This window comes from Pollachius pollachius (assembly GCF_949987615.1).
Source record: "Pollachius pollachius genome assembly, chromosome: 10".
In the NCBI taxonomy this organism is placed as follows: Eukaryota; Metazoa; Chordata; class Actinopteri; order Gadiformes; family Gadidae; genus Pollachius; species Pollachius pollachius.
In genome coordinates, this window is record NC_136943.1 from 4,242,536 (window position 1) to 4,256,857 (window position 14,322).

At 46.6% G+C, this 14,322-nt stretch overlaps 2 protein-coding genes across 5 annotated transcripts; both read left to right on the forward strand.

Moving 5' to 3' along the window:
• The first annotated feature begins 6,202 nt into the window (after positions 1-6,202).
• Positions 6,203-10,964, forward strand: LOC307081158 (uncharacterized protein). Of its 4 annotated transcripts, none has more exons than XM_079744223.1 (7): positions 6,203-6,570; positions 6,846-6,940; positions 7,059-7,122; positions 7,528-7,838; positions 7,963-8,029; positions 8,584-8,637; positions 8,859-10,964. In XM_079744223.1, exons 1-7 carry the CDS (start codon positions 6,264-6,266, stop codon positions 9,416-9,418), a joined length of 1,458 nt encoding a protein of 485 aa, XP_079600349.1. In that variant the 5' UTR covers positions 6,203-6,263; the 3' UTR covers positions 9,419-10,964. The 4 variants fall into 4 exon arrangements, with proteins under 4 accessions (XP_079600349.1, XP_079600351.1, XP_079600350.1 ...); XM_079744225.1 differs by having other exon boundaries at positions 7,966-8,029; XM_079744224.1 differs by having other exon boundaries at positions 7,062-7,122.
• A 220-nt stretch (positions 10,965-11,184) lies between these two features.
• On the forward strand, positions 11,185-14,251 carry LOC307082066 (uncharacterized protein). The gene is made up of 4 exons (XM_079745494.1): positions 11,185-11,526; positions 12,213-12,496; positions 12,674-12,740; positions 13,259-14,251. Exons 1-4 carry the CDS (start codon positions 11,232-11,234, stop codon positions 13,894-13,896), a joined length of 1,284 nt encoding a protein of 427 aa, XP_079601620.1. The 5' UTR covers positions 11,185-11,231; the 3' UTR covers positions 13,897-14,251.
• Positions 14,252-14,322: the final 71 nt, after the last annotated feature.

A 14,322-nucleotide genomic window follows, 5' to 3' on the forward strand; every position in this document is an offset into this window, starting at 1 on the left:
GCCTGTAGAAATCACAACTGTAACACACCAGAAAAGCCATTGTGAACACGTGCTAAGAAACAGCATAAACATTCACATATCACATACAATGCATGGTAACATGTTCTTTTTTTTTTAACCAAACACATCAGTGGCAGAACATTGCTGTTAGATTAAGTGTTTTACTTGGGGTTGGGCTTCAAGGTCTGCCATATCTGGAACAAGGGGTTGAGCGCTCGGTAGGTGTTTGGATGGGGGTCTCACCGGAGTGGCCAGGGGTCTCATTTATAACCGTTGCGTACGCACAAAACGGGGCTGAAAGTGGCGTACGTGACTTTTCCCCTAACCCTAACCCTTCATAAATTTAATTTCAACCCGTATCATGCATTAAATATATGTAATCAGAATAATTTAAGTCAACTGTGTTATCTTCATTTATAACTCCAGAAACATCTCCTTAGAATCGAAATGAAAATTCAAAATTCTCTATATTTAATCCCGTCACTCCATACTGTCCACTGACGGCGCGACTGCATGGAATAAAGCATCCGTCCAACATGTGTCAATAACATAATATTTTTATGTGACACTGTAAACACATAATCAAATGTCAATTAAATCCCAAGTGTGGAAAACCAAGACACATACTCCTCAGTCAAGTTGTTGACTGCATCTATTGTTTCCCTCTGTAGCTGCAGAACTGTGTCTGTGAGAGCACCCGACCGGCGGACTGACGCGCGGTGCTGGGGGTGGGGGCAGCCGGATGACCTGCGGCCGAGGGCCCCTCGCCGGCATCATCGTCCTCCTCCCCACCGACCGCTGACTCTGGATGACGCACAAGCAATATAGCTTGCACTATACATGATCAATAATAATAAATACAAATTTCTAAAAAACCAATCAGCTTTTCTTCATGTTTTCAGTGTCTCCTTCCCTTTCGGACACGATGCCACTCACGCTTGCGGTGCCAATTATGGATGCTACTTTTGTGTCAATTGGTGTTAGGTCAGGAGTACTGGGTCTTCCCCCCCCAGTTGCAGTCACGCTCTGGCGGTGTGAGGATAGCCTCCGCTTTGCGTCCACCTGTAATTAACGATCTTCACTATACGATCAGCAACATTTGAGCAATAAATTATAAACGTGCTGTGCGTGGGGAAATAAAAATGTGTACCTTTATGTCAGACCACTTGTTTTTTAATTCTGGGACTGTGCGCTAAATGAGACCCCAGGTGAGTGTTCATTATGTGTGGGGGGCTGTGTCTCCGGGGACACTGGGACACGGGGTGGACTCCGGATGTTTTCATTGTCGGATGCTGGATCCGCTGCTGAAAATGGATCAATCTCTACGGCCTGAGGGTGTTGTTCTGCTACAGGCAGCAGATGGCGTCGATTCCTGTGGTGCTCTCTACCCTCCGACTCGACCAGGTAAAATCTTGGTTCAGCGGTCGCTTTGCGCTTCGCACTGCTCGCTCTGCCAGTCCATTTGCTTGATGGTATGCTGGACTGCTAGTGACATGAGGGAAATCCGAGTCTTTGGCAAAGTCACAAAAGGTCTGACTCATGAACTGTGTGCCACAGTCAGATAATAGCTTGTGGGGAATTCCATGAACAGAGAAATGCCGTTTCAGCTTGTTAATCACACACTGTGACGGGATGTTCTTTAGTTGGTCCATCTCAAACCATCCTGAATATGAGTCATCTAGGACGAGGTAGTGATGGCTGTTCCATTCAAATAGATCCGTTGCCACTGTTGACCAGGGGAGCTCTGGGACTGCAATTAGTTGCAATGGCTACTTTGGCTGATGAGGTTTCAAGGCATTGCATGTGCTACATGACTGTACTAAGTTATCAATGTCGTTTGTCATTGTCGTCCAAAACACCACATTGCATGCTCGTCGCTTGGTGGCCTCTGCAACAGGATGGCCTTTATGTAGCAGTGTGATGTATTCTTTGTGCAGCATTTGTGGAATGACTGCTCTTTTCCCTTTCATTATTATTCCATCTTCCACGGAAAGCTCATCTCGGACTGGGAAAAACTGCTTCACTATAGCTGGTACACTGCTCAGCCGTTCCGGCCATCCATGTCTGATGATGTTAGTCAGGGTTTGTAAAGACACATCTTCCATTGTGTGGTTGCGTAGCTCATCTTGGCGAGAGGATGAGATGCGCTGTACTGCCATCACCTCGAAGTCTTCCTGCTCTGTGAGGTGTTGTGCTGTGGTCTCTCTTGGTGCACGTGACAGCGTGTCTGCCAGGTAGAGCTCTTTGCCTTTCTTGTAGATCAACGTTAGATGGAACTTGTGGAGCTTCAAAATCATTCGTTGTAGGCGTGCTGTGCTGTTTGGAGAGGCTTTTTCAGGATTGAGACCAAGGGTTGATGATCTGTCTCAACGATAACTGATTTTCCATATATGTAATCATAAAATTTAAAACAGGCAAACACCACGGCAAGCAGTTCTTTTTCTATTTGTGCGTACCTTTGCTCCGTTTCTGTGAGCGTACGAGAGGCATAGGGCACAGGACTGCCATCCTGGAGGCACGCACTGCCAAGCCCGTACAAGCGTCACATGTGAGAGTGACCGGTTTGTTCACATCGTAGTATGACAGCATAGGTGGTGATATCACACGCTGCTTCAGTGTGTCAAATGCCTTTTGGTGTTGCTCTGACCAACACCATGCTATGTCCTTTTGCAGGAGCTGTAGGGGTGCTGTAATGTTGCTGTGGTTAGGAATAAACTTTCCAGGATAGTTCATCATTCCAAGGAAACGTTGTAGTGCAGCTTTATCCTCAGCGATCGCCTGAATCTTTGCTTGGTCAGGCTTGAGCCCCTGTTCGGTGAAGACGTGTCCAACGTAGCTGACCTCCTCCAGTTGAAATTTGCATTTTTCTGGATTCAGCCTCAGCCGGACCTTACGTGCCCTGTCTAGCACTTTCCACACATTCTCGTCGTGCTCTTTGGGTCTCTTCCACCAACGATGATGTCATCGACAATTATGGCACACGGGTGGCCCGCAAATATCGGCTCCATAGATTTCGAAAAACCTCTGAGGCGGCACTGATGCCATATGGCATCCGTAGATAGCAAAAGCGCCAAAATGGAGTGGCAAAAGTGGTGAGAAACGAGGAATTTCTATCTAGTTTGATTTGCCAGAATGAACTCTTGGCATCGAGCACTGAAAACACTGTTGCACCCGACATTTGGGCAGCCACTTCCTCGACCGTGCGCATTGGATGGTGTGGGCGCATCATTGCTTCATTTAGGTCCCTTGGGTCAATGCACAACCGTATCTTGTCAGTGTCTTTTTTGTGTGTGGCTACCATTGAGGATACCCATTCTGTGGGCTCGGAGATGGGTGTGATGACTCCCGATTTCACCATGGTCTGCAATTCTGTCTTCACCTTGTCCATCATCGCTACTGGAACGCGACTAGGCGGGCGGACGACAGGAATGACATTTTGATCCAACTTCCTGTGGTATGTGACTGGAAGGGAGCCCACTTCGTCACCGAACAGGTCGGAATAGTCATGAAACCACTCGTGCAGTGAATTTTGTCTTTCTTTCAGGTCTACATGAAAAACTTAATCTTTCATAGTCATCAGATTCATTTCTAGACAAGCCGGCAGCCCTAGTAGTGTCTGGACATTTCTGTTTACCACATGGAATTGTAGGCTGTAGAATCTATGGTTGCTCAGCCGACATTTTAGCAGCACAGTCCCTTCAGTGTTTATCACTGTACCTCCATATGCCGCCAGCTTCACCCTCCTATTATTGTCAACTTTTTCTCCATTTCTAACCTGCTTGAGCGTATCCAATGAGATGATGTTGCACTTTGCGCCAGTATCGACTTTCAGTTTGAGTTTTTTCCCATTGACGGTTGCACAGCAATTCAATTCTTCTTTGATATTCCTGTTATTTTCATTTAAAGCATTTATTTCACTGCTATCTACAAGTGACAGTCCATCAATGTCAAATGACTCAGAGTCCTCACTGCAGCTATCTGAGTTGGTTTGAGCAACCTGCTACACAGACTTGTGCTGTTTGCTTTTGAATGCAGCTCTGCAGTGGCTTCAGAAATGGTTTAATTTGTTGCAGTGATCGCATTGCTTACCATATGCGAGGCAAAGTTATTTTTTCGCTGGGTGTTCATGGCCACCGTTCCTGCAGCTTATGATGTTTTCTGATGCACCTTGATCTTTCTGTTGCTTATGGCCAGGGCTGTATCCTCTCTTGTCTCGGTGCACCGCATCCACGCTCATTGTTGAGGTGCGCGGAGTAGCCGCTAGTGTTCTGGTATGCTGTCCGGTCAGCTCGTAAATCTGGCATATTTTGATAGCTTTTGCCAACGTTAGCTCACACTCTCGTAGCAGTATCTTCCTCACGCTATCAGAGTTGAGGCCGCATACTAGCCTGTCTCTAATAAGTTCATCCTGCAGTGCTCCAAAATCACACGTTTTTGCTTTATTTCTAAGTGAACTTAGATATGACTCTACGGTCTCACCAAGTTTTTGGTTCCTTGTGTTGAAAGAATGTCTCTCCATCGTGATGTTCGTTTGTGGATTGCAAATGTCCCTGAACTTTTGTTTCAAACACTCTGGATTCTGCCGTGATTCAGCTGGGCAGACCACATTGCCATCATCGTCTAGCTGAGCCACAGCATAGGTAAAGGTGCGTTCTCTCTCGATAGCCTCGCTTCCCACTAGATTGAGGAGTATGTAGCCTTTCGTCCAATCTGGCTTGTCACCGTGAGCTGCAGCTATTGTTGGGAAAAACGGTTTGTCTAGTTACTGGACCAGATGAAATGAGACGGAGAGGTAATAAAGTCTATCGGCACGAGGACCTTGGATTTATTAAGTAAAGTGGCAACGGTTATACAGAGTCATAAGCGTGAGAAATCGAATATGTCTAAGTCCCTAATCAGCGCTGATGGTTCGTCCGGAGCTTCGCCTCCGTGGAAGGTCTGCTTCGGAAGAAGGTGAAGAGTCTCAGAGTGATACAGTCTTATGCTGTATCTCCTCGTGATGAGGTGTGTGCGTTTGAGATGTGTGTGGTTCTGTGTGTTTTTACTTGACCTTGGTTCCCAGGCACTAGTGTATGCATGTATATCTTCTTGTGTTCCTCCTTACGGGGGAGAGCTTCAGAGCATCACCTGTTGTGGTCCTCCCGTCCTTGAGGATGACTGGTGCATTGTCTGAGTGTCTACCATCTGCCGGGAGGAGATATGGGGCCCTGGCTCTGGCCCTGACCTGACTATATTCTCATGTATGTGTTATGTGTTAAAAGTTGACTATATTATAAGGTGACTGCCATGTGATGTGCTCATTAAGCTAGGGTAGGAGTTAGCTATATTTATAATGTACATGTGATGTGCTCAGCAGGTTATTTTGCCCCAACACTATGAAGATGTCATATTCCTGTTCGAATACTCGCCAGCTATCCGCGATTTTGTCATCGAACACCAGAGGATCTGGACGCCGAAATCCATCAGCCATGTCTTCTTCTTTCGTGCTAACCGAAAAGTCTGAATCAATATCAAATATATACGGTCCAATTCAAGAAAACGTTCCACTAACCACGTGTAGTACGACGCAGAAGTTTTACTTCTGACACCATGTAGAATAGCTCAGACGGAGGCTTTCTTATGGAGTTTTATTTAACATTGCACAGCTAGTACATGTTCGCTAGCCAACTAATCAACCGGGGTCTCATGCTCACGTGACTACGTGGCTCATTGGGTCAATTAAAGCTAATCAATGCAGATACAACATTCTACAATAGCTTTCTTCATAGCTCCCACTTGAGTTTGTTTAGTGTGGTGAGTTGGCTCAGGTGGTCAGATGTAAAAATGTATTCACTCAACTGTATACAAATAAACCAGTTAATGAAAGTGAAATGCATTTTATTTCAATTCCATTGGCCTATCTGTGAATAAATGTGCAAATATATATCCCTTGTGATCCCTGATTATGTAGGCTAAAAATGTAGGCTGAATGATAAAGCATAGTAGGCTAATGAAAAACAAAGCCAACGATTTGGAGTTGACATAGGTTATGGAGACAGGAGAAACCGACAGGGAGAAAGAGACTTCATTGTTAATTTCAAGTTGGCCACAACGTGTCACATATACACGCGCACGCACGCACGCACACAATGTTGTTTTCCAGTAGTTACGGTAATATACCGGAAAGGGCCATAGCATCAGACGCGTTCCGTTCTGGGGTTAATCAACGTCACAGGTTTCGTTCCATTTCAGTCTGTTATTTCTCGCCGGTAGTCGAGTAAAACATGTTAATAAGCATGTCGCCGTGCGGCTCCACTTTGGAAGAACAGCTTTCGTCCATAATGGCCGTACTTGCGAAAGCGGCCGTATCTGAAATTAGCCAACTGTTCTCGGAAGGCTCGACTACCCTTTGCTTACAAATAACTCAGAGCCTGAAAGAAAACGAAGCGCTGAGGAAGAGGATGAAGGTGATGAGGAGTGAACTGTTTTCTTTGCGGCTTCAAACGAGATCAAATGCATCGCGTGCGGCAAGTCGTTTCGCCCTGGCTCGAGCCAACATCTGCAAACCAAGGTCTGAACCACTGGGAAAAGGTGAGTTGAATTCCGGCTGTGAGAGGTGGAAAACAGGACCGTACAAGTGTTCAGGGGGTACTATTAATGACTACATTTGTAGTAATAGGAAATAGTTATAGTTAGTTAGTTATAATAATCATGATTCGTAATTAACAATCGATCATGATTTGTAACGGAGAAGCAGGGTTACCTCACAACACATGCCTAATACAATTTGAGGATTTGCCCATTTCCTGCACTTTGAATGCTCTTGGTCAAGAATGTAATGTATTCTTCATCATCATCATTATCAGGCCAAAAGCCCCCGATGGACCACAAGGCGGTTGGAAATCCCCCTTATCTTAAACCATCAATAAGTGAGGCTTCCTCTATTATAACTCCAGCAGAGGTAGGCACAACATACACGTAGAAAGCACACACCTTTATGATTCAATGCGTCTTAAATGGGGGGTTCTCTGCAAATGCAAGATTATGTATTGTGTGTGTTTTCCTTTTTGTGTGGAAAGCAGGTGACCCCAGACATCATTTTGATCAAGGATGAAGAGGATATCAGTGGATGCAGGCCAGCAGGTGAGTCATACACATTGCATCAACGATTCCAGGCTGCCTACTAAATTCTACCTGTGCTTAAAAGCCTGGTCTTCTTTTACAAACGCATCTTGACCAGAGTCCTGATAAAACACGTGTACATTTCTAAGATGGAGACAGCCAAGAGCCCAGAAGCTGGTATTTCATTCTCGAACAATGAATCAATTGAAAACGTATAAATGTTAGTTGATCTGCTTACAGAGAATGACACGTTGTCGCTTGTTATTTTCAAAATATAATAATTGTCTCACATGTCCTATTGTGCTCGGATTGTTTTGCGCTGGTGTTCGTTCAGTGTCCTCAACCTGGTCACCCTCTTGAGCTTCGAGTCTAGGGAGGAGGAGGAGTACACCCTTTTGTGAAAATATTTCTTTTCTCCCTCTGCAGAAGACTGCGATGCGTTTGGAGACCACAGCATGCAGCGCGGCGCCATCTCTGAGCGTCTGCGTGGGGAGTTGAGGATCCTGAGCGTCCACGGACAAGGGGAGGGCCCACTGGCGGTGGACGGCCATGACACCCTCTTCACCGCGTCCAAACTGGAGGCCCTGAGCTCACTGTCTGTGGACCACAGCGTGGCCAAGAGCCTGGACTGCGGCGAGTGGTTGGTCTGCCGCGAGGAAAGGACTGTGCAGGTTGGAAATCCCCCTTCTCATTCCCCATCCAAAAGGGAGGCGTCCTCTGTTACAACTCCAGCAGAGGTAGGCACAACATACACACAGAAAGCACCTTTTATGATTCAATTTGTCGTTAGTGGGTATTAAAAACTTTTCCGTGCAAATGCAAGGATATGTATTGCGTTTGTTTCCTTCTTAATATGGAAAGCAGCAGACCCCAGACACCATCTTAATCAAGGATGAAGAGGATATCGTTGTAGGCATGCCCTCTGTAGGTGAGTAACATACATTGCAGTCATGTAAGCAAGCAAACAAACTGGATCAACTGAGATTCTACCTGCGCTAAAAAGCCTGGTCCTCCTTGAACAACGCGTCATGACCAGAGCCCTGCTCAAACACCTTGGAAGTTGCATTTCAAAGATGGAAACAGCTAAGAGCCCAAAAGGTTTTCAAGACGGATGCCACATGGGCTGGTTTATAATTTTCCAATAATAAACGTATTGCAAACGTTTAAATGTTAGCAGATCCACTTACAGCTAGCCCTTTCACACATGCACTGTAAGCCTGACATCCTCCGGATTACACCAGGAGGGGCTGTATGTGGGAACGCAAATGTCAGAATCTGCCCCTCTGGAGTTTGCCCGGCCCGGCCCCTAGTGTGATGGAGAGCCGGATAATTGACAACGAGAGAGTGGGCGTGTTGACGGTGTGTTGATGACTGCATACTTTCTAAACCCTCAGTGTCAAGTGTGTACAAAGTACAAACTGTAACCTTTTGCTCAAATAATGTATTAATACAATTTCTGTCTCTCTGTTTTCCTCTCTGCAGAAGAATGCGATGCCTTTGGCGACCACAGCACACAGCGCAGCGCCACCTCGGAAGGTCTGCAAGTCTGAATGTCCAGTCTAGAATAATTGCACTTGTCTCACATGTCATGTTGTGCTCAGCTCATTTTGTGCACGTGTTCGTTCAGTGTCCTCAACCCTTGTCACCCGCTTGAGCTTCGAGTCTAGGGAGGAGGGGGCTGGAGGAAACATCCCTCTCAAACTGTGCCTCTTTTTAAACCAATGTTACAAACACAACTTTCTGTTATTTCTCTGCAGAACACGGCGATGCCTTTGGAGACCAGAGCACACAGCAAGGCGCCAACTCTGAGAGTCTGTGTGTGGACGCCCCTGGCTCCTCCCACATGTCCAGTCACAACAGGGAGCTGAGGATCCTGAGCGTCCACGGAAAAGGGGAGGGCCCACTGGCGGTGGACGGCGATGCCACCCTCTTCACTGCATCCGAACTGGAGGCCCTGAGCTCGCTGTCTGCTGATCACAGCGTGGCCAAGAGCCTGGACTGCGGCGAGCAGATGTTCTGCCGCGAGGAGCTGACTAGGTATCGGGGCGGCCGCAAAGGCCGGCCCTGTGTCGTGTGTGGCAAGGTTTTCCCCAACAATGCCAAGATGGCCATCCACATGCGTACCCACACCGGCGAGAAGCCCTACAGGTGTGACCAATGCATGAAACGCTTCAGACAGAGCTGCAACCTGAAGATCCACATGAGGATTCACTCCGGGGAGAAGCCCGAAGTGTGTCTGCAGTGCAACGCCAGTTTCAGTGACCCGAGCAATTTACGTCGCCACATTTACAAGCACACGCGCAATGGGGTGCTTTGACATGGGGCAACGGGACGCTTTGATTGACCCCTCTATCATGTATTCGATGAAATGAGTTTTTTTTTCATGATGATGAAAAAAAATGCTTTCCAACTTTGTGATATTTATAAAAAAAAACTTTTTATTGTTGTTAATTAATCCTTAAATATATTCTTCCTGAAATTGACATTTTGGGGATTCTGGATTACCTTTCTTTTCACGGATTCTCATTTCTCCTTGTCTGAGAGTTAGCTGTTTTTTTTCTAAGAAATATTCTAAGTATCCCCTTCAGTACTCCAAGGGGTACGCCTAGCCCCATGACACCCTCTTCACTGCGTCAGAACTGGAGGCCCTGAGCTCGCTGTCCACGGACCACAGCGTGGCCAAGAGCCTGGACTGCGGCGAGTGGCTCGTCCACCACGAGGTGCTGACTGGGCCTCGGGGCGGCCGCAAGGGCTGTGTCATGTGTGGCAGGGTGTTTCTCAACTATGCCAAGGTGCACATGCGTACCCACACCGGAGAGAAGCCCTACAGGTGTGAGAAATGCATGAAGTGCTTCTAAGGGAATTACAAACTCAAGCTCCATATGAGGACTCACTCCGGGGAGAAGCCTGAAGTGTGTCTGCAGTGCAATGCCAGTTTCAGTGACCCGAGCAATTTGCGTCGCCACATGTACAGGCACACAGGCAATGGGACGCTTTGATTGGTGCCTATATCCTTTATTCAATGTAATCACTGCTTTAGGGTTTTCTTCATCATGATTGAAGATGCTTTCCAACTTTCATTAGCTTTCTATTATTATTGTTATGAAACATGGGTCTGTGCTTAATTTGACTGTTTGCAACCACTTGTCCATTTTCTCAATTTTCTTTTGTCTAGCGTTCAGAATTTAAACATGCTCAGGGTGAAACAAATGTGATAGCTTGCTTGCTGTTTGTTTTTTGGAGAAATGTTCTGAGTACCACCTGCAGTATTCAGAATTCCCCCTTGCTCATTGATGTCGTTTTCCAGTAGTTACGGTAATATACCTGAAGAGGCCCTGTGGCGCATAGTGGCGAAGTCCCGCCCTTTCCGGTAGAACCCATGGGATCATGAGATCGAAAAATATGAATGGGTTTCAATGGAGAGAAAGTAATTATTTTCTGGTCCCAGTCTTTATATGCCATGGATTACCCATATGTTGTTTGTGGATTTTAATGATAATTTTTCATGCAAAGCAAACTAAAAAAAATCTTAAAGTTTGATAATATTAGGTTTTGTGTGAGGCCGCTTTGTGAACTACAGCATTACGCTGCTCTTGACGCGAATGATATACGTCACCACCCGGACTTGGAACACCGGTACAGACATGGCGATCTCTCTGCTCCACTTCACGGCTTTTTTCCAAGGGGTGGATAAAAGCATCGAAAGAAGAAGAAAAACCTTTATAAGTCGGGGCATGTGGAAAGTTTCAGTTATGCCGATGGGGAGATAGTCTGTCTTGTCCACGCCAGTCGCAGGCAGCGTGACGTCACATAGGAGACGTAGTTTTTCTCATTGTGTTTTCTCTACCGCCTTTAACTGAACAATTGCACAATAAACGGTCAAACTCTTGGCATGAAAAATTATCGTTTAAATCCACAAACAACATATGTGTAATCCGGGGCATATAAAGACTGGGACCAGAAGATAATTACTTTCTCTCCATTGAAACCCATTCATATTTTTCGATCTCATAGGTCCCATGGGCTCTACCGGAAAGGGCGTGACTTCGCCACTATTCTGTTGTGGGATCGACATCACAGGGTCAGTTTCTTTCAGTCTGTTACTTCTCTCCGGAGGTCGAATAATAAAGATGTCGCCGAACGGCTCCAATTTCAAAGAACAGCTTTCGTCCATAATGGACGTGCTTGCGAAAGCGGCCGTATCTGAAATATGCCAACTGTTCTCGGAAGGCTCGACTACCCTTCGGTTACAAATAACTCAGAGCCTGGAAGAAAACGAAGCGCTGAGGAAGAGGATGAAGGTGATGAGGAGTGAGCTGTTTTCTTTGCGGCTTCAAACGAGAACAAATGGATCGCGTGCGGCAAGTAATTTCGCCCTGGCTCGAGCCAACATCGGCAAACCAAGGTCTGAACCACTGGGAAATGGTGAGTTGAGTCCCATTGTTCTGCCAATTTATGCTCCCTATCAAATTGTGCTACCTAGTGGTTCTAACACATTAGGTAGCCTTTTGTTTGGGAAGCATTATTCGGTAGACTGTGACAAGGAAGCACACATTGGCAAAACGGTAATAGGTGGAAAACTGGACGGAACAAATGTTCAGGGGGTACTATTTGTTACATTTGTAGTAATAGGACATAGTTATAATAATCATGATTCAAAATGAGCAATTATTAATAATTATATCGGAGAAGCACGCTAACTCACAATACATGCTTAAAGGGTAATTCCGGTGTAAAATGGATTTGGGATATGTTTTGTATGATAACGAGGTGAAACGTTCGTTTTAGAGCACAAAAAACGCATATAGACGCATTCTTCCGTTGGCTGTTTTTAGCCGATCTATCAAAACGCTATAAACTTGGAACGATGGGGCCACTGGTTATGGTAAAAACTAAATCGCTATTTTAAACCACTTAAAAGGCTAAAGTAGCCCGACACACACACTTGTGCTCGGCTCATTTTGCACTGGTGTTCGTTCAGTTTCCTCAGTGGTCAGCCGCTTCTGCTTCGAGTCTAGGGAGGAGGGGGCTGGAGGAAACATCCCTCTCAAACTGCCCCTTTTAAACCCAGAGAAAAATGTAACATTCAACCTCGTGTTTTTTCTCTGCAGAACACTGCGATGCCTTTGGAGACCTCAGCAGACAGCAAGGCGCCAACTCTGAGGGTCTGCGTGTGGATGCCCCTGGCTCCTCCCACATTTCCAGTCACAACGGGGAGTTGCGGATCCTGAGCGTCCACGGAAAAGGGGAGGGCCCACTGGCGGTGGACGGCGATGCCACCCTCTTCACTGCATCCGAACTGGAGGCCCTGAGCTCGCTGTCTGCGGATCACAGCGTGGCCAAGAGCCTGGACTGCGGCGAGCGGCTCGTCCACCGCGAGCAGCAGACTGTGCAGGTTGGCAATCATTTTCTCATTCACCATCCAAAAGAGAGGCTTCCTCTGTTACAACTCCAGCACACACCCATAGAAAGTACAACCCTTTATGATTCAATGTGTTGTTAGTGGGGATCTACAACTATTCAGTGCAAATGAAGGAATGTCTTGTGTGTGTTTCCTTCTTTACGTGGAAAGATGGACACCCCAGTAGCATTTTTCATCAAGGATGAAGAGGATATTGGTGGAGGCATGCACGCCGTAGGTTAGTAACACACATTGCATTTATGCAAGCAAGCAAGCAAACGATCTGGATCAACTGAGAATGTACTCGATGCTAACTGTGCTAAAAAGCTGGTCCTTTTTTTAAACAGAATTATGACCAGAGCCCTGCTAAAGCACGAGGACTACTTACAGTTTATAGGACACTGATTAACATCTTCTTCATGGCACACAGGGGCCTCAGCTCAGAATCAGCTCTGATTCCCAATATAATTCCAGTATTGGTAAAACAGGTGATAGGAAACAACAGACGAGCTGAGTTGTGTCTTTATGACCTCCCCACTTCCTTGAAAGGGGTAGACGTAGCAGTCCTTCTCAGCTTGAGCCTTTGGCCCTTGAACCCGCAAAGGGGAACAAAGAAAAGGCATAATCAACCAACGGAAGTTAGAAAGATTGTCCAAATATATTTTTTTGTGTCTACAAAGTACATACTGTATCCGTTAGTGCAAATAATGAATTAATACCACGACTTTCCCTCTGGCGTCGTTTTTCTCTCCGCAGTAGACGGCAATGACATCAGAGACCGCAGCACACAGCGCAGCGCCACCTCGCAGAGTCTGTGTGTGGACGCCCCTGGCTCCTCCCACATGTCCAGTTACAATGGGGAGCTGCAGATCCTGAGCGTCCACGGAGAATGTGAGGGCCCACTGGCGGTTGACGGTCATGACACCCTCTTCACCGCGTCCGAAGTGGAGGCCCTGAGCCCGCTGTCTGCGGACCAAAGCGTGGCCAAGAGCCTGGACTGCGGCGAGTGGCTCATCCACCGCGAGGTGCTGACAGGCACTCGGGGCGGCCGCAAGGGCTGTGTCGTGTGTGGCAGGGTGTTTCCCAACTATGCCAAGGTGATGGTCCACATGCGTACCCACACCGGCGAGAAGCCGTACGGGTGCGACCAATGTCAGATGCGCTTCCAACAGAAAAGCAACCTGAAGCTCCATATGAGGATTCACTCCGGGGAAAAGCCCTTCAGGTGTGACCAATGCGTCCGGTGCTTTAGTCAGAAATCCAACCTGAAGATCCACTTGAGGACTCACTCAGGGGAGAAGCCCTGTGTGTGTCTGCAGTGCAACGCCTGCTTCAGCGACCCCAGCAATTTGCTTAGGCACATGCTCAAGCACACGAGCAACAGGACACTTTGATTACGATTAGGGCATCTGGCAGACGCTTTTATCCAAAGCGACTTACATCGGTTAATACACACATTGACATACCGACGGCAGAGTCAACCATGCAAGGCGACAGCCAGCTCGTTAGTTAGGGTTAAGTGTCTTGCTCAGGGACACATCAACACTCAGCTCGGAGGAGCTGATCAAACTAGCAACCTTTCGGTTGCTTTCGGTTACAAGACAACTGCTCTACCTCCTGAGCTAAGCCGACCCAATTGATGATTGATGCCTCTATCTTTATTCATGTGCTTAATTTAATTTGACTGTTTACAACCACTTGTCCTTTTTCTTGATTTTCTATTGTCTATCGTTAAGAATTAAAACATGCTCAGGCTGAAAAATTGATTGATTGAATTGAGTTTGCTGTTTTTATTTTTTGGGAGAAATGTTCTGCGTACC

Bases quoted from the DNA above. Each gene is read 5' to 3' on its own strand.
- LOC307081158 (XM_079744223.1), top strand. From the start codon at position 6,264: ATGTTAATAAGCATGTCGCCGTGCGGCTCCACTTTGGAAGAACAGCTT. The intron at 6,571-6,845 runs GTGAGTTGAATT...CATCATTATCAG, and splicing joins GTCTGAACCACTGGGAAAAG to GCCAAAAGCCCCCGATGGAC. The intron at 7,123-7,527 runs GTGAGTCATACA...CTCCCTCTGCAG, and splicing joins CAGTGGATGCAGGCCAGCAG to AAGACTGCGATGCGTTTGGA.
- LOC307082066 (XM_079745494.1), top strand. From the start codon at position 11,232: ATGTCGCCGAACGGCTCCAATTTCAAAGAACAGCTTTCGTCCATAATG. The intron at 11,527-12,212 runs GTGAGTTGAGTC...TTTTCTCTGCAG, and splicing joins GTCTGAACCACTGGGAAATG to AACACTGCGATGCCTTTGGA. The intron at 12,497-12,673 runs GTTGGCAATCAT...TTACGTGGAAAG, and splicing joins GCGAGCAGCAGACTGTGCAG to ATGGACACCCCAGTAGCATT.